The sequence below is a fragment of the Telopea speciosissima genome, chromosome 7 (assembly GCF_018873765.1).
Source record: "Telopea speciosissima isolate NSW1024214 ecotype Mountain lineage chromosome 7, Tspe_v1, whole genome shotgun sequence".
In the NCBI taxonomy this organism is placed as follows: Eukaryota; Viridiplantae; Streptophyta; class Magnoliopsida; order Proteales; family Proteaceae; genus Telopea; species Telopea speciosissima.
Genome location: NC_057922.1, coordinates 13089805 through 13112845, shown reverse-complemented (window position 1 = coordinate 13112845; position 23041 = coordinate 13089805). Strand labels below are relative to the sequence as shown.

General features: G+C 37.9%; 1 protein-coding gene across 2 annotated transcripts; it reads left to right on the top strand.

The window, feature by feature from the left end:
• The first annotated feature begins 3933 nt into the window (after positions 1-3933).
• On the top strand, positions 3934-22765 carry LOC122667811 (plasma membrane ATPase-like). Of its 2 annotated transcripts, none has more exons than XM_043864249.1 (14): positions 3934-3997; positions 18656-19012; positions 19112-19873; positions 19991-20113; positions 20186-20290; positions 20390-20534; positions 20627-20791; positions 20889-21127; positions 21220-21252; positions 21349-21430; positions 21548-21708; positions 21801-21974; positions 22114-22293; positions 22482-22765. In XM_043864249.1, the coding sequence occupies exons 1-14, from the start codon at positions 3950-3952 to the stop codon at positions 22758-22760; spliced, it is 2853 nt and encodes a 950-aa protein (XP_043720184.1). In that variant the 5' UTR covers positions 3934-3949; the 3' UTR covers positions 22761-22765. The 2 variants fall into 2 exon arrangements, with proteins under 2 accessions (XP_043720184.1, XP_043720183.1); XM_043864248.1 differs by lacking the exon at positions 3934-3997 and adding an exon at positions 17038-17100.
• Positions 22766-23041: the final 276 nt, after the last annotated feature.

Here is a 23041-nt window from a genome sequence, read left to right as displayed (position 1 = left end):
TTCGGTTTCAGTCCGGTTCGTTTTTAGCTTACTTCTGTTTTTCAGTATCTGGTTAATAGCGGTTTAGATTAGTTTGTTTTCGGGCTTGGACCACAATGAAATCTTATGTTCAATACATGCAGTGCGGACAGATTCAATAAAAATACTTTAAATCATCTTCCCTGAGTCAAACAAGTAAACAACCAAGATGGATTAGGGAAATTGGTTTGATGTGTTAATGTTGTAATCAGAACAAAGAGGAATAAATTGTAAGGGAAAGATAACTAATATTGAAATCAATGGAGAAATATATATATAGTTTGTAGCGAAATCATTGTTTATCATTGTAAGAGAAAGATAACTAATATTGAAATCACAAAATAAACCCTACTATCATACAATTCATTTAACTATCCAACTAATTTTGTATACTAAACAAAGAGATCAATTGAAGCATTGTTACAAATCAATTTTCCTATTCATAACCTCATACTCATTGATTGTAATAATTCCCTTTACAACCAGAAACTTTCTCACTAGTATTGAAACCAATGGATAATCAATTCATCTACTCAAAACCTCATACTCAATAATTATTTTTTTTAATTTCATTCAGCTCAATTTTTGAAGTGGATATCGGTTGGTTCGATGTGGTCCCATTTTCAATCGGTCTCATCATACCCCAATCCAAAACACTATGATATGGATTGGTTCGGTTCGATCCAGATTTATCGATGGATGCTATTGGCTCGGGCTAGGTTTTGACACCCCTAGTGTCGAAATTGGTGTATTTTAGCACAATTGCCCTTCACTAGTGCCTGCTATTAAGTTGATCTATAGGTGGTCTTCTGAGTCTGCTCTTCTCTTTTCGTCATCTTTTGTACCTTCTTTTACACAAGATGATGTCATGTCCCTAGTTTGTTTTTTTTTGTTTGATGAAAGTGTAATCACACAAACCACACACCAATCCCAAAAGGTTAACCATGTCATGTACCTAGTTGAATACCTTGTTTTGCCTTTTGATGATCAACATGTTCTCATCTGTGATGATGATTTTGATCCTAGGTCTTATCATAGTGCATGGGCTTTTATAGTGTTTTATAATACATTTTTTTTTATTCTATTTATGTGAGTTTTGGTATGTCAGGATTTTTGTTGATATCAAAGGCCAAAAGTATCCTGCAAGGTATGCACCATCACACAAGGGCACAGGGATACAGAGAGGTAGTTGTGTGTGGATTGACAATCCAGAGTTATATAGATGGATAGCACAATGGACATCATGCTAGCAGACCCCTAGACCTTTTCGATTGTCTTCTTAAAATATCTTAGTATATTAAATATTTGAGGACAGTTTTCATACACGGTTGTGCAAGTCGTGCATGTGAAAGGGTGGGAGTTTTGAGACTTTAATAGGGGGGTGGAAGATTTATGATTTTTCCAACTCCATGTGAGAGGGGACACAGTCGTGTATGAAATCTTTGGCCTAAACTTTTAAATGTATGGTGGTAAAAATTTCTTGTAAACCTGAACTATTAATGTGTAGTGGAAGACAATGTACATGCTTTTTTATTTTAAAGTTGTTTAATTTTTCTTTCTTATGTATAAAAGTTTCTGAATAACACCTCTACAGTTTACAAAAAAAATAAAAAAAATATATATATAAATTAACCTTTATAATTGTATTTAGAACTTGACACCTTTTAATTATCTCTTGTCATATTCCTAAAAGTTATTTAAAATAAGGATATAAAAGGATTTTTAAAAATAAATTGAAAGTGACATATCATTTATGTCATTATCAAAAGGTATTATCGTACGTGTGCATATCTTTTTCGAGAATTATCATCCTCATTGAAAAAAAAAATTATGTATGTATCATATTAAAAGGACAATAAAGTAAGATTACAATTAATTTCACCTTATGGGGTGTCAAAATATATATATATATATATATATATATCTCTCTCTCACATTATTTTTTGAACCTATCAGTATCAGTGTCATAGAAAATACCAATACAATACCAATCCCTCACTCCATTCTCTCCTTTCCAAAAAGGAAAAACTCCCAATACGAGGAAACGACAAGAAAACCAGATATTATATTTACGCTATAAGGCACACCAATTAGAATCTAATTTTAGAGAATGAATGTGGGAGCCACTCAATGGGCTAGGGATAGGAATTGTTTAGCTAATAGTTTATATTTTCTAATTTTATCTGAAAAATTATACTTCAAAAAATGTTACGCATCAAATTTTAAATGTTGAAAAGAGTTTTTTTTTTTTTTTTTTGGTTAAATTGAAAAGTGTTTCAATGTTTGTTTGTTTTTTTTAATGAAAGCAATATTAGAAAAATTTTACATTTAGCAAAGTAAAATGGATCATTATCTGCTCTATTTCCCTACCCGGTCCATTTCCCCAAGTTCCTCTAATGGAGGTAGAAATGACCACCTACCCTTACCCGAACACATTGCCCAGGTAAGGTCCACTGAGTTTGGTTCCTCTGTACGTATCAACAGATGAACGTACATGTGAGAGCCAACCACCTGTCCTATTTTTTCCATTTATAAGAGGAGGAGGGGTTTTAATGGAAACAAAATTAAAATGTGATTGGCTCTGAGATGTACGTTCACCTATTGATATGTGCAGATGATCCATTCTTGGGTCCAATCTCCCTATAAGAGGAACTTGGGAAATGGATCGGGTAAGAAATAGAGTAGATAATTTCCCAATAGAAGAGAAAGAGCTGAAGTTTCATGCCACGGTTGACAAATCTACTGGGGCCCCCACCATTTTTAATTTTTTGGGGGTGGGGGACGGTCAACCCTCCAACATTTAATTTGGCTGGGTTATGCTCAGAATCAGGGTGTCAATACCCAACCTGAATCGATGAAATCGGCCCGAACCAGCCCAAACCACATCGAACCGAACTCTTAATGGTTCAGGTTCGGTTTGTGGATCCAGAGAGGCAAACGGTTTGGTTTGGTTTGGGCTAGCCCGACGGTGCACCGGTAGCCCGAACCATTAGGCCCGAACCCAAACCGAACCGAACTAACCCGATAAATAAGTAAATCAATAAATGCCTAATGCCCCATTGCCCCCTAAATGTGTTGTGATAGTTTTTCACTTTATCTCATATCCTTTGTTAGTGATTACCCAACCAATTGTATTCATAGGCCATAGGACATAGGGTACAAAGATGCATTGTATTTGAAATACTTAAAAGAAAAAGAGAAGAAAAATTAGCACTAACCGGACCTTACTAGTTATATAAAACCGGTACCAAACCGAATCCAAACCGATATCAACCCATTATCATAAACCAAAACCAATACGAAATCAAACCGCACCGAAACCGAACATTTCTTAATGGTTTGGTTTCGATTTCTATAATAATCACACCGAAATCGAAAAGCCCGAACCGAAACCGGCCGAACCGGCCCATTGACACCCCTAGCTCGGAAGAACAGAAAAAGATTTGTGGGAAGACAGAGCGAATGGAACCATGCCACGTTGACTAATAATGGTCCCACTAAGCATGCGGCATATGGAACGGCGTGAGAGGAACGAAAAAAAGAAAAAAGGTTTAGCACTACCCAAGAACCCATGGCGTGCTGCACGGATACGTCACGGCATGAACCGCCACGTCACTCGTAGAGGGAATGCAGAGAGCGAAAATTGAGAGTTTGGGTTGGGAAGGAAGAGCCAATGTGGGACTTTCTCACACAAAAAGTGTGGGGTCAGCCAATGAAGAAGGTATATATAAGAAGGAGGGAGAGAGTCCGTGTGAGTTCGCAGTTGTGTGGAGCTTCTCTCATTCTTCTATCGAAGCAAAGCTTCGTTCGCTCTTAACGAGAGACGATCGAGGTTTCGCATGGCCGTAGTAGCTGGTTCTCTTCTTTAACGATTTGATTTTGCTGTGTGTGAGTATCTCTTTGAGTTCTTTTGCTGTTGCCGCCGGCGAAGATGGGTGGAATCAGCTTGGAGGAAATTAATAAGGAGAATGTTGACCTGGTAAACGATTCATTCTTCCTAGCTACTGTAACTATTCAATCAATGTATACTTCTTTGGTTTTCTTCTTGTTTTTTTTTTCCCGATCCGGCGATTCAATTGAGACTTGTGGAAATTAGATAGATAGATAGATAGATTTTCAGGAGCTGATTTAATTTGAGTGTTCGATCTGGAGTTTTGATTGTGTTAGTTGAAGCATATATAAGGCGAGATTTCGTTGTGTTAGTTAGTATTTGATACATTGGAATTGTGATTTTGGGGGGTTTTTTTGAACTATAAATTAAGTGGAAGTGAAAACGATTTGATTTATTATTCTGGATTGAATGATTTTCTCGATTTCCACTGAGTTTTTTTCTTTCTAACGCGTTTTTATGTGATGAGGAGTTTCTTCGATCAAATTGGAAACACAATTTAAAACTTCTGATGGTTCTCAATACTGTAAAAGTAGGAATACATGGAAACAGTACTGATAAATTTATGAGTCAACAAACAGTTATTATAAAAATTGGTTCTTCATTCTTTCAGTCTGTTCTGTTTCAACTGCAGTCCAGGTCTCCAGGACCAGTGGGATTTAGATATTTATTAGTATTTGGGATCGGATACGGTATAGATATCGGGCCAGATCAGTTCGAATATATATTTTTTGGTAAATATATAAATAAATAAAAAAGACAAGGTTTTTTTTTACATTTTTACCCATGATCAGATTCCAATTCCCAATCCAGTACTGGCCGTATCACAGACCAACTAAGCATCTGCAGGGTATAATTTCTGGTTTCTTCCCCGAATTTGAAGCCGCTCTCTAAAACAAACATGTCTACGATTTCTGTTTCCTACCTAGTAAATAAAAAACACACAGAGGGAGCCGGAAGGGGATGGATGGGCCTAAGCGCCAGAGGAAGGCTTTCTCCTTTTTTATTTTTTTAACATATTAAGTATTGCAAACTGAACTGATGGGCCAATTGCCTTAAGAAAGCGAAAACCATATGCTTCAACCATAAGGGGTAGGTACTGAGCTTATTGGATTTCTTCCTATTATTCACAGGAAAAAGTTCCCATTGAGGAAGTTTTCGGGACATTGAAATGTTCGAGGGAAGGTCTCACGACCGCCGAAGGAGAAAGTCGGCTTCAGATATTCGGACCCAACAAGCTAGAAGAGAAAAACGAGAGCAAGATCCTCAAATTTTTGGGGTTTATGTGGAACCCTCTATCATGGGTCATGGAAGCCGCAGCTATAATGGCTATTGCTTTAGCAAACGGTGGTGGCCAACCCCCAGATTGGCAGGATTTCGTGGGTATTGTTGTCCTTCTGGTCATCAACTCCACAATTAGTTTCATTGAGGAAAACAATGCCGGTAACGCTGCAGCAGCTTTGATGGCTAACCTTGCCCCCAAAACTAAGGTAAACACATTAGCAGAAACATGAGTCCTTAGATATATAGGTCCGTTTTTGTTCTCTTGTCATCATCCAATTGATGATTTTGTGTTTGCCTTCTTGTAGCTCCTTAGAGATGGAAAATGGAGTGAGCAAGAAGCTGCTCTTCTGGTTCCTGGAGACATTGTCAGCGTCAAATTGGGAGATATCATCCCTGCTGATGCTCGTCTCCTAGAAGGTGATCCTTTAAAGGTTGATCAATCTGCTTTGACCGGAGAATCCCTCCCTGTCACAAAGAACCCACATGATGAGGTGTACTCTGGTTCAACTTGCAAACAGGGAGAAATTGAAGCTGTTGTCATTGCCACTGGTATCCATACCTTCTTTGGTAAGGCAGCCCATCTGGTTGACAGCACCAACCAAGTTGGTCACTTTCAGAAGGTGTTGACTGCCATCGGTAACTTCTGTATAGTCTCCATCGCCGTCGGTATAGTCGTCGAGATCATTGTCATGTATCCAATTCAGCGCAGGCCATACAGGAATGGAATTAACAACCTCTTGGTTCTCCTCATTGGTGGTATCCCCATTGCTATGCCCACTGTGTTGTCTGTGACTATGGCTATTGGGTCACACAAGCTTTCACAACAGGGTGCCATTACCAAGAGAATGACTGCCATTGAAGAGATGGCTGGTATGGATGTCCTCTGCAGTGACAAAACTGGTACCCTGACCCTCAACAAGTTGACTGTTGACACAAATCTCATTGAGGTGTTCACAAAGGGTGTGGAGAAGAATCAAGTGATCTTGTACGCAGCTAGGGCATCAAGGACTGAAAATCAAGATGCAATTGATGGTGCTATTGTTAATACCCTCCCAGACCCAAAGGAGGTATGGCTTCCCCCCTCCCCCCTCTTTTAATTACCTCTTTCTTAGTTTACACTGGAAGAAATGTCATATTGACAAGTTTTTAATATATGTTGGTATATCTTGCATTTTGGTGCAGGCTCGAGCAGGCATTAAGGAGGTGCATTTCTTCCCATTCAACCCTGTAGACAAGAGAACTGCTTTGACCTACATTGATTCCGACGGCAAGTGGCATCGGGCCAGCAAAGGTGCCCCTGAGCAGGTAACTTTGTCCTCTGGTCATCTATTGATTAGTAATTTGAGAGGTTATGATAAGGTTGAATAGCAATTCACTAATCTATTTGTTTCCAAAAATAGATATTGGACCTTTGCAACGCCAAGCCGGACATGAGGAAGAAGGTTCATTCTGTGATTGATAAATACGCTGAGCGTGGGCTTCGATCCTTGGCTGTTGCAAGACAGGTAAGTGGTTTTGACATAAATATATATATATATATATATATATTCTTTAGAGTGAATTGAAATACCCCTCATTGTTTCTGTATTGTTATTTGTTCCCAGGAAGTGCCAGAGAAAAGCAAGGACAGTCCAGGGAGCCCATGGCAGTTTGTTGGTTTGTTGGCTCTCTTTGATCCTCCCAGGCATGATAGTGCAGAAACTATCCGCAAGGCTCTTCACCTTGGTGTGAATGTGAAGATGATTACTGGTAAGTCAGATTGATCTTCCTTTTCCTGTAATTATCATTTAATCCCTTTTATACGTTGTTGGTTTTCATTTTATTTGTATTTCATTCTTCAGGTGATCAACTTGCCATTGGAAAGGAGACTGGGCGGAGGCTTGGAATGGGAAGTAACATGTATCCTTCCTCTTCACTGCTTGGTGACAAGAAGGATGCAAATGTTGGCAGCGTTGACGTAGATGAGTTGATTGAGAAAGCTGACGGTTTTGCAGGAGTATTTCCAGGTTGGTCGCGTAATGCATACCTGCTACTGCCGGCCTTGTCCAGTACCATATAGATCTTAAAATTTGGATCTAACACCTCTTCAACCTTTTGTTGTAGAGCACAAATACGAAATTGTGAAGAGGTTGCAGGATATGAAGCACATTTGTGGTATGACTGGAGATGGTGTTAATGATGCCCCTGCTTTGAAGAAGGCCGATATTGGTATCGCTGTTGCTGATGCAACTGATGCTGCTAGAAGTGCTTCTGATATTGTTCTAACTGAACCTGGGTTGAGTGTTATTATCAGTGCTGTGCTGACCAGCAGAACAATTTTCCAAAGGATGAAGAATTACACAGTTAGTTTCTGTCATCTTCTTTACCTATATCCATGCATCAATTTCTCTTACCTTACAGAGAGTACTGATTCATGCTTTTTTAATCTTTGCAGATTTATGCAGTTTCAATCACAATCCGTATTGTGGTAAGTTTTTAAATGCAGACTAATGGTTTTCAGATTCTGAGTATTTCTGAAGATGGTTACTGATTGAGCTGTTTGTCTTACTTGTGATTGTGCAGTTGGGTTTCTTGCTTATTGCTTTGATCTGGCAATTTGACTTCTCTCCCTTCATGGTTTTGATCATCGCCATTCTAAATGACGGTGAGATTTTATCAAGCAAATTAAGTTTTAAAATTAGTTTAAAAGTCTCCTTGGTTGCTCAACCATCTTTCGTCATTCTAGTTGTGATGTTGATCGATTCTGCTATTTTACTTTTAGGTACGATCATGACAATCTCAAAGGATCGAGTGACACCATCTCCATTGCCTGACAGTTGGAAATTGAAGGAAATCTTTGCAACTGGAATCGTGCTTGGAACGTACTTGGCATTGATGACTGTGTTATTTTTCTGGTTGATGAGCAGAACAAATTTCTTTGAGGTAATTAAGAAGTTTAACTCTGTTTTGTCTGTAGATTTCTGAACCAATTTCTTTCCCATGTGTATTCATTTAATTTAGAGCTAATCTTTTTTTCTATCTTGATGATGATGCACAGGCGAAATTCGGTGTTAGAACAATAAGTAATTCAAATAACGAAATGATGTCGGCCTTGTACCTACAAGTCAGTATTATTAGCCAGGCCCTCATTTTTGTCACTCGGTCTCGTGGCTGGTCCTACCTTGAACGTCCTGGAATTCTCTTGGTGGTCGCATTTTTAATTGCTCAATTGGTAAGACTCATTGTCCTAAGCTTTTCCAAATCAGTGGGAACTGTACTGTTGGTTGAATGCAACACTATAACTTGATGATGAGTGGAGAGATGTTTTTCTTCTGTCTTTATACTAAACCAATCTGATGTCCTCACTCCTCAGGTGGCAACTCTGATAGCTGTCTACGCCAACTGGGGTTTTGCACTCATTCAGGGTTGTGGCTGGGGTTGGGCTGGAGTCATCTGGCTTTACAGTATCGTTTTCTATGTCCCACTCGACGTCTGCAAGTTTGCAATCCGCTACGTCCTCAGTGGAAAGGCCTGGAATAACTTGGACAACAAGGTACATTTTTATCCATTGGGTGGGAGTTCCCTAAGCGGGCAGTTTGGAAACGATCTCCTTGCGGGCACCTGAATATCTTCCACCCAACAGTTATTCAAGTGTGGTCCAAATTTTGTAGATAGGTTGACCCCGATGTCCCCTGCTCACATGTAAAGTTATAGACCAATTGGAATTTTTCAGTTGGCCTAAAACAGGTTTTGAATAAATCTAAGAATAGAGGAGAGTGCACAATAGTTTCCGGAGTTACAATAGATGTCATGGGAAAATATGAGGATAAATGCCAATAAATGGTAAGGTATTTATTTGATTAAATTTGGTTCTAAAATTTATCATGCGGCTAGTGTGGCAGATATTTAGGTTTTTGCTTGGAGATTCCTTTCCAAGCTGCCCTTTTTGGGGAACATTTTCACTTATTGTTATGATTCCATCACTTCTTGATGATCTATGCGATTTTTTTTACTTGCTTAATTGTTTTGCTTTGTTCTTGAACCATAGACTGCCTTCACCAACAAGAAGGATTTTGGCATAGAGGAAAGAGAAGCACAATGGGCTGTTGCTCAAAGGACACTTCACGGGCTCCAACCTCCAGAAACCACCGACATCTTTGCTGACAAGAACACCTACAGTGAGCTCTCTGAGATCGCCGAGCAAGCCATGAAACGAGCCGAGATTGCAAGGCTTCGTGAACTTCACTCACTCAATGGGTCACGAAGCTGAAGGGAATCGACATTGATTCAACTCAACAGAATTATACAGTTTAAGTAACGAAGAACAAAAGAGAGAAGAAGCAGTTGGGTGGTCTATTGAAAGGCATATCATACTGCCAGAGGAGAGAATGATGGCCTGACGGCTATAACCCCCCTAGATAGAGAAAATTGTGTGTGGCCCTATTTCATTTGAGTCTCTATTTTCATTCTTGCTATTTTTGAGTGAAGAGTAAAGGGGTTATTGGATATTTTGACATTTGATGTGTATCCATCATATCCAATTTCATATTAATAAAATTAATTAATTACAGTTTATAATTGAATGTTTGTTATTATAATCATTTTGTGCGTTACAATCTAAATCTAACGTTAATAGTTTACAACTATAGACACACTTGGGTAGTTTGTTCTAGGTTTACCACATTGTATATTTCTCTAATAGGATTCGTTTGGTTTCAAGGAGAATTAAAGGGAAGGGGTGTGAAATTTTCATACTTAAAAAAGAAATTTTTGTAATCATTATCCCATCGTGAATTATCTAACTCCAAATCATTTCATATTTGGTTATTAAATTCCCCTTTACTTTGCATTCAATTCCTTTTTGTTTAAAAAGTTAAATAAAAATTACATATAAAATATATCATCATTAAATATGATAAGACATTTAAGTAGTTTAGAAAATCACATGGGATAATGATTACAAAAGTTTTTTTTAAGGTTTGAAAATTCACTTCCCTTTCCTTTAATTTCTCTTGCAACCAAATATTATCACAGTGATTGTCATGGGAATATAGATGTAAGCACTTAGGTGTGTTGAACATTGATCTTCTGAGATTTCTGAATGGTTTACCACCAGTTATATTTGGCAACAGAAATGTCTAATAGTTGTTCTCTTCCATCACCTGAGAGGCATTTACCATTATATTTATGTGTTATGCGTCTGTTGTGTGCAAATGGTTCACGTCCATCAACAAAACCGGTTACGTATAAGTACACTCAACATTTAGGCATGCATGTGAGGGTGATGCTTAATATGGTTTTCACTATTCTTTTAGGGATTCAATGAGTGATTCATTTGACTGTGACCTGTCAAAATTCAGGACCCAGCACTTGTTTTGTAAAGAGTTTGTGAAAGGAATTTTATTATATTAAATAATTACTATTTCAATATTGATCCGATACCGATCCGTTGTTCTCCGTTGTAATGCACTAACCATGGTTTTAGTAATCGCTATCAGTATCGGTATCAGTTCAGCCAATACCAATCCGGATTTGGTCCGTATTGGTCTGAATCGAACAGATTTACCCATATTTCCTTTGAAAATTGTAATTATTTTTTTTTACTTTTTTTTACCCTTGTTCGGGATCGGCCAGGAATCAATATAAGTTTCCCCTCTTTGCTAGGGAGTCAACAACACTGTTAATCTCTATTGAAACATAATGGAAAGAACGGGACAAGAAGAAAGATGACAGGTGTTGTATATCTTGAACTATAGCGGAAACTTCTAACAAGACACTAATGTCTTGCGATCTATTCCGCATCAAGGCCAAGACATGATGATCAGTTTCCACCACAATATCAACAACACAATCAGTAATAGTTTGTAGAAAGCTTGCCCTAATAGCCGGTGCTTCACTTGAATAATAACCACTTCACTATTTTAAATTTTTTCTTTCTTTCCCAAAGTGGATGATCACTCCAAAAATTAACCAAAATACATTGCTCTCAAGCATTCTATTAGTCGAGGATTGCTATCTTGGAAATCACCGAGTGCTCAATATTCCTATTCCTTAGAGTTTTTAGTTTCCTATTTCAGTTATGAATAGATATCAAATGAAAATCACCAAAACTTCTCTGGGAACTTATGTTGGCCCAAGGATCATGTCAATCACTCAGTTGCTGTTTCCACCCTTTGTTAAATCCAAATCTTCATATAAGCAATGAATCTCAGAATATCAAAAATAAAAAATCACAATTCACCTAATTGCATAATTATCATGATCATAATCAAATATAATGGTTATTTTGACTATAAAAATAATATTTATTTTAGTTTAGATATATTGGACATATTGTTTAGTCATCGTTTATTTCTCTTTATTTCAATCTGACATTGCCATGTGTCAAAACAATGTTATAATATTCATTAAGAAACTTTATTTAAGGGCCATACGATTGAAATATATTAAGTTTAATGTGTGGGTTGTACAAGAAATTACATGGCATCCAACTATTAGACATAAACATCAATCCATATGGCAACAATAGGTGATGATATAGGAATAGACCGATATATCTCTCCTATTTATTTATACGTAATGAATATCTTATTAAAAACTTTAGTATTTTAGTATTTTATTTTCTTTTTCTCAAATGAGAGTACTTGAATGACACCTCTATTGATGTATTTAGAATTTGACACCTTCTTTTAATTGTCCTTTGTCTTATTCCTAAAAAATTTCTAAGATAAGGATATAAAAGGATTTTTAAAAATAAATTGAAATTGACATATCATTATGTCATTATCAAATGATGTTATTGGTGTGTACATATTTCCAGTACACATGAGAAATGACATACTAAAATAACCAAAAAATAAAGTAAAATTACAAATTATTTGACACATGGGTGTTAATTAACAAGAAAATCTCTTCTTCAATTTAGTAATTTCTAAATTTTAGCCCAATTATCATGTGATGTCCCTACACTGTTGAGTTAATCCAACTTCCATTGGACAAAATTGTCCACGTCTCTATTATTTTTAATAATTTTAAATAGGTAAGACTTTCCCACAATGTCATAGTGCACTTTTCTTTTTACATGATTTTTTTATTTTGGTTTTTCATCGATTCTAAATATATGGGTATCATGTGGATGATATTTTTTTGAGCAAATTACATGCCCCTCCTGGTGTGTGAAATAATAACAAAATACACCCATAGTTTCACCATTTACGTGTACCCCTTGGATAATTTGGAGACTTACAAATAAATCCTTACCGTTATGTTTAAACTATTAGGTGTAATTAAACATTTGAAAATAACTATATTACCCTTCAATTTTTGTCATGAACAATTCTATCCTTATAGAAGGATAACCATAGCCCAAACCCATCTCCCCCTATCCCTTTTTTCTCCGGCGAACTGCGAAGTATCTTTCTCATGGTGCTACTGCTGCTGCTATAAATCATCGCTGGTGTGTCTGAAAAACTCGTTCTATCAGAGCTTCAAGTGGAGGTGTAACCCTTCTTCGTAGACGAAAACCCTAGCTACAGTTAAAAAACCAAAGACAAGAATACATATATTTGAAGTCGATCGCCATTAGAGAGGTCTCTCATCTACCAAATAAGTACACATTTATCATTCCCAAAACCCTAATATGTTTTTTCTTTCATCGGACCACCATTTCTAGACATTGAGCGACGATTGTTGCTTAGGGTTTTGGGTCGTTGGTTGGGAGGAATCTCTGTTGAGTTTGTCTTCATAGCTCGTTTGGTTTTTGGTGGTTCAATCACGAATTTGAGTTGGAATTACGAGTGTCATCCTCGATCTCCCTGGAATTTTGTTCTTGAGGTTGGGTCTGGTATCGGACTACCTGCTTGGAAAAATATTTTCCAACACAGTTTTATTAGCTAGATATGGTTTAACTCATTTAGAGGCTTTTGTGGGTGGAGTTTGATTTGGGTAATTGGAATTTAGTATTAGAGTCGTCCAAGTTTAGGGGGTTCGGTGGCGCTCCTTGCTTTGACTTGAGCTTGACTGAGTAAACTTAAACAGAAGGAGCGTTTCATTCTCTTGAATTTATTGCTTTTGTGCCCTAATTTTTATCTTGGGGCACTTTGAGTATACGACTACTATTTTTCTTCTCTCTCTCTAGTCTAGTTCCTGACATGCTTTTCACTCAATGATGAAGCATTGCAAGAGAAACATCTCAAATTATACTAATGAGTTAAACTGACCTTCACCGAAGGATGGCTAGACCAGGGGAACTCCGCCGGAGAAGATTTGGTCTTCTGCAACCTTTGTCGGAACTGGTGTAGCAAAATCCTAAATCGATTTAGGGTTTTCACATTTGGAGGAGAAGAATGGGAATAAGGGTAAAATGGTATTTAAAATAAGTCACCAAAGTAAGAGGATAAAACTGTCTTTTTTATTTTCAAAACTAATAGTTCATTAACACCGTGAGCTCTCAAGGGATTATACATAAATGGTGAAATTACGGGAGATGTTTTGTTATTGTTTCAAACATCAGGGAGGGTGCATGTAATTTGCTCTATTTGGAGGGAGAATGTTCTTTGTGTTGGGGGCGTAGGCTGCGCCCAGACACATGAGAGTGGGTGCAATGACCATCCTGCCCTGTGATAAACCCATATGTCTGAACGTAGCCTACGCTGCAACACAGAGAACATGAGCCCTTTTTTTTAAAACGACCATTGGTGTGGCATACACATTCCTCCTCACATTAGGAAACATTAGAAACCCTCTTTTAATTTTATCTCAATTATCTCTACGATGTCCCCTCAAAGAAGGAAATCTGATATGACCTCCATTGTGATAATCCAATTGCCATTGTAGAGATCTGTCCAACTCTCTTGAATGGTCTATTAGAGCCCAACATCTCTAATATTGCCCCCTTTTTCCTGAAGAGCCAGTTGCTTAAGCCCCTGGGGCAAACGACTATACTCCTAGTTGGCTCCCACCAAAATTTTAGTCAAAACCTTCAAATTAAAATATATATCTATCTATCAAATCTCCACTGAAGTGACATGTTGAATTCTCCATTTAATATTATCAAGAAAGATAAAAAAAAATCAATTCTCCATTTAAGGTAGGTCCATCTGAGCCAAACACCTCCTCGTCTTCAATTTTTTTTTTTCAAAAAAATTAAACACCTCCACTATTGCCCTTCTTTCGATTATTTTTTAATAAGGATCCCATAGTAAGCAAAAAGGGGATCGATAGAAAATGAAAACAAAACGGACATGACATGTTTTAAACGGTAAAAAATTACAAGTAGAGAGTTAAATAAAACAGTAAAAAAATAGAAAACGATAAAAACAAAAAATGGATGGTACGGATTTTAAATGTGCATATTTCAAAGAAAAAAAAAGATGCATTATTCTCATATACATTGAGGAATTATTTTACTGCAATTAGTGCTTTTAATGTTCAAAACAACTTTAACATCAAAATTAATTAATATATATTCCACAACCCATTGTAAGTTCCAAGACATATCATCTAATAGACTAATATCATCCATTATAATTCCTAATTGATACACCATAATGTCCAAAGTCTTACTAAGCAATGTGGCTTGGTTATGGTGTTGCTCATTATTGTCAACACAGCGAACACATTCATGGACTGATGCATGTTCAATTGGAGTTGGGAGTCGTCGCTTTAGAAACCTGTTTCAGTAGATGCATCAGTTTATAGCTCGATTCCGAGGTTGTGCATTGATCTTGAGTTGAAGGTGATATCATGAGAAATGTAATTTTTCGAGTCATCTTTGCGTCAGTGAAAGAATTAGGTCGATCAGAGTTCGGGAGAAAGAGATATGATCGACTAAGCGAGCAAATACGGATGACAAATAATTCTAAATAAAAATAAATAAATAAAACGAAAACACGTTTAAAATGGAAAAGAGGGTTGATTGCCATTTTTTACCGTATGCTTGAGAAACAACCAGGAATTTGCAAAGGTTAAAAACGACAACGCCATTTTAATGTGTTTGCTAACTAGGAGCCCCACTCTCTCTTTCTTTAAAAAACTACACCCGTGGCAAATATCTAAATCTTCGCAAGTGTAGGTTTGTGATGTAACCTATACGTGTAGGGAGAATAATAGCGTAACTGACTCCCTAGCCAGGAGGGCCCTGTCTTGTGCGCGCAAGACGGTTTGGCCCCTTTCCAATCCTTGGATTCAGAATCTTTGTAACCCGGTTTCCTTGGCTATGCTCTGTTCTAGTTTGCAATAAACTTACTTTTCAACCATAAAAATAAAAAAAATAAAAAAATCTTCACAAATCGTATTACATAAAAAATATATATCTATAAATATATATCGACACATATATGGCTACCATCAAAATTAAAATCAAAACCCTCACATAAAAATATTTTCTTCCCTTCCCCACCGGCACTGAAAAAATAAATATCTTCCCATCGGCAATACCCTCCCCTCCAATCAAAAAAGAAAAAAAAATTCCTAAAAGTAGAAAACTGCAAATCATTCCATATTTGGCTTTTAAACTTTAGTTTATTTTGCATTTAAATCCCTTACACTCTGGTTGGTTGAAGGTGAATTAAAGGAAAGTGGACTTTTCAAACCCAAAAAACAAACTTATAATCATTATCCCTGTGACTTATATCACCAAGTCCAAATTATTCTATATTTGATTATTAAATTTCATTTTACTTTACATCTAAACCTGAATTGTTTAAAAAGTAAAATAAAAATTACATGTAACATGTATCATTCTAAATATGGTAAGAATTTAAGTTATTTATATAGTCACATGTAGTAAAAAAAAAATTTAGATTTGAAAATTTTCATTTTCTTTCCATTGAAGTTTAATAAACATTTCATCTAAAAATTATTATTACTAAATATGATAATAAAAAAAAAAAATTTAAGTAGACGTTTATCAAAGAAAAAGTAATGAATACAAAAGTTTTTTTTTTTTTTTTTTGATAAATTTTACTTATCTTCTCTTTAAACTTGAACTTTATCCCCTCCAATTTCCTGTTCGGCCCAGTCCTCTAACAAAGGGACTAGAATGACCACCTTACCTTTATCCAAATATTCTACCCGAATGAGGTCCATACCACCCTATTATAGGAACCGACGACGGGGCCGGGTAGGAACTGGAGGAGATAATTTTTCATTTAAACCCTCTTATAAATTGCAACAAACGTGGGTTAATTAGGTTATGTCCCCACCTGCTTGGGGGAAATAAAAGATAAAAAGAAGGGAAAGAGTGAAAGGTTCATGCCCCGTTGACTAATCCCTGGGGCCCACCACCATGTACTTGGAACTTGAAAAGCAAAGGGGATTTTAAAGATAGAGGAAGACAAAAGAGCGAATCCATGCCACGGGTTGACTAATTGTGGGCCCACGAAGTAAATTGGTATACAGCATTTGGCACGGCGTGGGAAGAGTGAAGCTTCAGCAACCTAAAAAAATTCAGCAACCCGAGGCGTGTTTCACGGACACGTCATAGAATGAAACGCCACGTCGTCATCCACACAAAGCAATGCAGGGGTCAGGGAATGAAGAGTGAGAGTTTGGGTGGGGCCTCAGCCCCTCCTCAGGCTTTTCTAGTCGAGGGTGGGACCGTGGGACCCACAACAAAGGGGGTTCAATTTCGAGAACACCTACCTACCTACCTACCTACCTGTGAGGGTGATGGAGAGGTATAAGAAGGAGATGTCCGAGTGAGTTTAGATTTGTGTGGAGCCTCTCATTCATTTCTTGAAGCTGTGCTTCGCTTTTTTGTCGTTCTCTTAACGAGAGACGAGGCTTCTCATCTGGCATGGCCTTAACTTCTCTTCTCTAACATTTTGCCTCTTTGAGTTTTGTTGAATTTTTGTTGAGTTCGTTTGCTGCCGCCGGCAAAGATGGGTGGAATCAGCTTGGAGGAAATTACTAAGGAGAATGTTGATCTGGTAAATGATTTATTATTCTTCTTAGTGTAAAGAATTTCAATGCATGATTTGGTTTTCTTTTTGTTTTAGACGATCTCTGATACATCAGAATGAGATTTCCAGGAGCTGATTTTAGCTTTCTGGTGTTTGATTGTGTTTAGTTAGTTGCAGTATAAAGCGTGATTTCTTTGTGTTTGTTATTTGTTTATCTTTGACTCTGTTGAGGTTTGCTCAGTATTTGATGCAAAATTGGTTCTTGTTCTATCGATGATCACAGATTTCTATTTGAAATAATGTGAAAACGAATTTGCTTTGAGATTGTTTTTCTGTCGACGGGAGAAATTTTTATTCTTTAACTCTGATTCAACTGCAGTCTTCCGCTTTCATTGCTGGCCGTATCCCAAACCAAACCGAATTTCTCCCCTTTTTTATTCCTTACAATTTCAAGTCGCTTTGAACAGGGCTACGGTTTCTGTTTCAAGCAAATTAAAATTTCATTTTTTTTTTATTTTTTTTTTGGATAAAAAAAATAAACATTGACTCATTGAGAAAGCGTGGTAGGATAGAGATACAGGAGCCTTACTGCCTGAGGAAGGCTTACCTTTAATTATTTTTTTGACATATATATATATTACTATTTTTATACCGCTTGGTATGTATCTGGGCGTAAGGGCCACGCTGCCTTCAGTATTCTTATATATATATATTCAACAAGATGCCACCACGTTTTTATATTTTTATCCTTGCAAGTGCACATAATGCAGCTTTTAAGTGCATGGTCACTTCATAATATCAAGTGTGATGCATCATCCGATGCACTTTAAAGGTGCACAGACAGTACATTTGAAATGAATTCCACGCCTTAACATGGGGATTTCTCAATTCATTTTGTATTCTTCATTAAGATAAAACTTCCTCATAACCACACGGGTCAGTTCAGTTGGCAAAAGACCAACTCCTCAAATAAAGATCACCTCCTCAAATAAGAGGTCATGACTTCAAATCATCTTGGAGCCTATCCCCATCTATCTCTCTACTTTACTTATTTTTGGGAAAGTATTTATTATTTAATATGCAAGATAATGACCAAAAAAGAAAAAAAAGGACCAAAAAAAAAAACACGCCTGTTTTGTGGTTGAAATCATGAAATGCAAATTAACCTCTCCCAGTCTTGTATATATATTTATTATTTAATATTGAAGATAATGACATGCTGACAAAACTGCCCTTTGTTCTCCTTTAATGCAAGCTGTAAGAATAAAAGGAAAAAGGTTTTCTAAAAAACAGTATATATAAAAAGGCAATGAGGTTTATTTCTCCTCGTCCTCTTGCGGATGGAGAACTTTTTCCAAAAAAAAATGAAAACTTCTCTGCTAAAAGATCAAGCAAACTATAGATGTGTTTGCGTGTTTCTTCCCGCGCTGCCATTAGGATTATGAAATGATGAGATTTCACAGAAAACTGAATAATACTGCTCTTAGGAAGGGCCAATTAATTGACATTAGAAAGTGGAACCTTGTGCTTCTGCTGTAAGGGATACTGAGCTTGGGTTTCCTCCTATTTTTATTATTTACAGGAAAAAGTTCCGATTGAGGAAGTGTTCGGGACATTGAAATGTTCGAGGGAGGGTCTCACGACCGCCGAAGGAGAAAGTCGGCTTCAGATATTCGGGCCCAACAAGCTAGAAGAGAAAAACGAGAGCAAGATCCTTAAATTTTTGGGGTTTATGTGGAATCCTCTATCATGGGTCATGGAAGCCGCAGCTATAATGGCTATTGCTTTAGCAAACGGTGGTGGCCAACCCCCAGATTGGCAGGATTTCGTGGGTATTGTTATCCTTCTGGTTATCAACTCCACTATTAGTTTCATTGAGGAAAACAACGCCGGTAACGCTGCAGCAGCTTTGATGGCTAACCTCGCCCCCAAAACTAAGGTAAACACATTAGCAGAAACATGAGTCCTTAGATATATAGGTCCGTTTTTGTTCTCTTGTCATCATCCAATTGATGATTTTGTGTTTGCCTCCTTGTAGCTGCTTAGAGATGGAAAATGGAGTGAGCAAGAAGCTGCACTTCTGGTTCCTGGAGACATTGTCAGCGTCAAATTGGGAGATATCATCCCTGCTGATGCTCGTCTCCTAGAAGGTGATCCTTTAAAGGTTGATCAATCTGCTTTGACCGGAGAATCCCTCCCTGTCACAAAGAACCCATACGATGAGGTGTACTCTGGTTCAACTTGCAAACAAGGAGAAATTGAAGCTGTTGTCATTGCCACTGGTATCCATACCTTCTTTGGTAAGGCAGCCCATCTGGTTGACAGCACCAACCAAGTTGGTCACTTCCAGAAGGTGTTGACTGCCATCGGTAACTTCTGTATAGTCTCCATCGCCGTCGGTATAGTTGTCGAGATCATTGTCATGTATCCAATTCAGCGTAGGCCATACAGGAATGGAATTAACAACCTCTTGGTTCTCCTCATTGGTGGTATCCCCATTGCTATGCCCACTGTGTTGTCTGTGACCATGGCTATTGGGTCACACAAGCTTTCTCAACAGGGTGCCATTACCAAGAGAATGACTGCCATTGAAGAGATGGCTGGTATGGATGTCCTCTGCAGTGACAAAACTGGTACCCTAACCCTCAACAAGTTGACTGTTGACACAAATCTCATTGAGGTGTTCACAAAGGGTGTGGAGAAGAATCAAGTGATCTTGTACGCAGCTAGGGCATCAAGGACTGAAAATCAAGATGCAATTGATGGTGCTATTGTTAATACCCTCCCAGACCCAAAGGAGGTATGGTTTCCCCCCTCCCCCCTCTCTTTTAATTACCTCTTTCTTAGTTTACACTTGAAGAAATGTCATATTGACAAGTTTTTTATATATGTTTGTATATCTTGCATTTTGGTGTAGGCTCGAGCAGGCATTAAGGAGGTGCATTTCTTCCCATTCAACCCTGTAGACAAGAGAACTGCTTTGACCTACATTGACTCCGACGGCAAGTGGCATCGGGCCAGCAAAGGTGCTCCAGAGCAGGTAACTTTGTAATGTGGGTGGTTATAATAAGGTTGAATAGCAATTCACTAATCTATTTGTTTCCAAAAACAGATATTGGACCTTTGCAACGCCAAGCCGGACATGAAGAAGAAGGTTCATTCTGTGATTGATAAATACGCTGAGCGTGGGCTTCGATCCTTGGCTGTTGCAAGACAGGTAAGTGGTTTTCATATATATATATATATATATATATATATATTCTTCTGAGTGAATTGAAATACCCCTCATTGTTTCTGTATTGTTATTTGTTCCCAGGAAGTGCCAGAGAAAAGCAAGGACAGTCCAGGGAGCCCATGGCAGTTTGTTGGTTTGTTGGCTCTCTTTGATCCTCCCAGGCATGATAGTGCAGAAACTATCCGCAAGGCTCTTCACCTTGGTGTGAATGTTAAGATGATTACTGGTAAGTCAGATTGATCTTCCTTTTCCTGTAATTATCATTTAATCCCTTTTATACGTTGATGGTTTTCATTTTATTTGTATTTCATTCTTCAGGTGATCAACTTGCCATTGGAAAGGAGACTGGGCGGAGGCTTGGAATGGGAAGTAATATGTATCCTTCCTCTTCACTGCTTGGTGACAAGAAGGATGCAAATGTTGCCAGCGTTAACGTAGATGAGTTGATTGAGAAAGCTGACGGTTTTGCAGGAGTCTTTCCAGGTTGGTCGCGTAATGCATACCTGCTACTGCTGGCCTTGTCCAGTACCATATAGATCTTGAAAATTGGATCTAACACCTCTTCAAACTTTTGTTGTAGAGCACAAATACGAAATTGTGAAGAGGTTGCAGGATATGAAGCACATTGTTGGTATGACTGGAGATGGTGTTAATGATGCCCCTGCTTTGAAGAAGGCCGATATTGGTATCGCTGTTGCTGATGCAACTGATGCTGCTAGAAGTGCTTCTGACATTGTCCTAACTGAACCTGGGTTGAGTGTTATTATCAGTGCTGTGCTGACCAGCAGAACAATTTTCCAAAGGATGAAGAATTACACAGTTAGTTTCTGTCATCTTCTTTTTCTATTTCCATGCATCAATTTCTTTTACCTTACAGAGAGTACTGATTCATGCTTTTTTAATCTTTGCAGATTTATGCAGTTTCAATCACAATCCGTATTGTGGTAAGTTTTTTAAATGCAGACTAATGGTTTTCAGATTCTGGGTATTTCTAAAGATGGTTACTGATTGAGCTGTTTGTCTTACTTGTGATTGTGTAGTTGGGTTTCTTGCTTATTGCTTTGATCTGGCAGTTTGACTTCTCTCCCTTCATGGTTTTGATCATCGCCATTCTAAATGACGGTAAGATTTTATCAAGCAAATTAAGTTTTAAAATTAGTTTAAAAGTCTCCTTGGTTGCTCAACCATCTTTCATCATTCTAATTGTGATGTTGATCCATTCTGCTATTTTACCTTTAGGTACGATCATGACAATCTCAAAGGATCGAGTGACACCATCTCCATTGCCTGACAGTTGGAAATTGAAGGAAATCTTTGCAACTGGAATCGTGCTTGGAACGTACTTGGCATTGATGACAGTGTTATTTTTCTGGTTGATGAGCAGAACAAATTTCTTTGAGGTAATTAAGAAGTTTAACTCTGCTTTGTCTGCAGATTTCTAAACCAATTTCTTTCCCATGTGTATTCATTTGATCTTGATGATGATGCACAGGCGAAATTCGGTGTTAGAACAATAAGTAATTCAAATAACGAAATGATGTCGGCCTTGTACCTACAAGTCAGTATTATTAGCCAGGCCCTCATTTTTGTCACCCGGTCTCGTAGCTGGTCCTACCTTGAACGTCCTGGAATTCTCTTGGTGGTCGCATTTTTAATTGCTCAATTGGTAAGACTCATTGTCCTAAGCTTTTCCAAATCAGTGGGAACTGTACTGTTGGTTGAATGCAACACTATAACTTGATGATGAGTGGAGATGTTTTTCTTCTGTCTTTATGCTAAACCAATCTGATGTCCTCACTCCTCAGGTGGCAACTCTGATAGCTGTCTACGCCAACTGGGGTTTTGCACTCATTCAGGGTTGTGGCTGGGGTTGGGCTGGAGTCATCTGGCTTTACAGTATCGTCTTCTATGTCCCACTCGACGTCTGCAAGTTTGCAATCCGCTACGTCCTCAGTGGAAAGGCCTGGAATAACTTGGACAGCAAGGTACATATTTTTCTGTTGGGTGAGGGTTACCTAAGCGGGCAGATATTTAAGTTCCCTCTTGGAGATTCCTTTCCAAGCTGCCCTCTTGGGGGAACATTTTCCCTTATATCGTTATGATTCCTTCACTTCTTGATGAGCTATGAGGTTTTTCACTTGATTAATTGTTTTGCTCTCTTCTTGAACCATAGACTGCCTTCACCAACAAGAAGGATTTTGGCAAAGAGGAAAGAGAAGCACAATGGGCTGTTGCTCAAAGGACACTTCACGGACTCCAAACTCCAGAACCCACCGACCTCTTTGGTGACAAGAGCAGCTACAGTGAGCTCTCTGAGATTGCCGAGCAAGCCAAGAAACGAGCCGAGATTGCAAGGCTTCGTGAACTCCGCACACTCAAGGGTCACGTTGAGTCACAGGTGAAGCTGAAGGGAATCGACATTGATACAATTCAACAGAATTACACAGTTTAAGTAAAGGACAAACGAGAGAAGAAGTGATTGGATCGGTTGAAAGGAGAATGAAGGCTTGAATACTATAACCTTCCCTATATAGAGAAAAATTGTGTGTGGCTTAATTCATATAATTGTCTATTTTCATTCCTGTCTATTTTGAGTGCAGAGGAAAGGAATGTCTTATTTCTTCCTCATGTTGAGAGCAGAATAACAACAGAACCACGCTTCTTCCATTTTCGACTTTTTTCATTCGTCTGCCTTTATGTTAATGTTATGTCCTCTGCTCTGCCATAAGACAG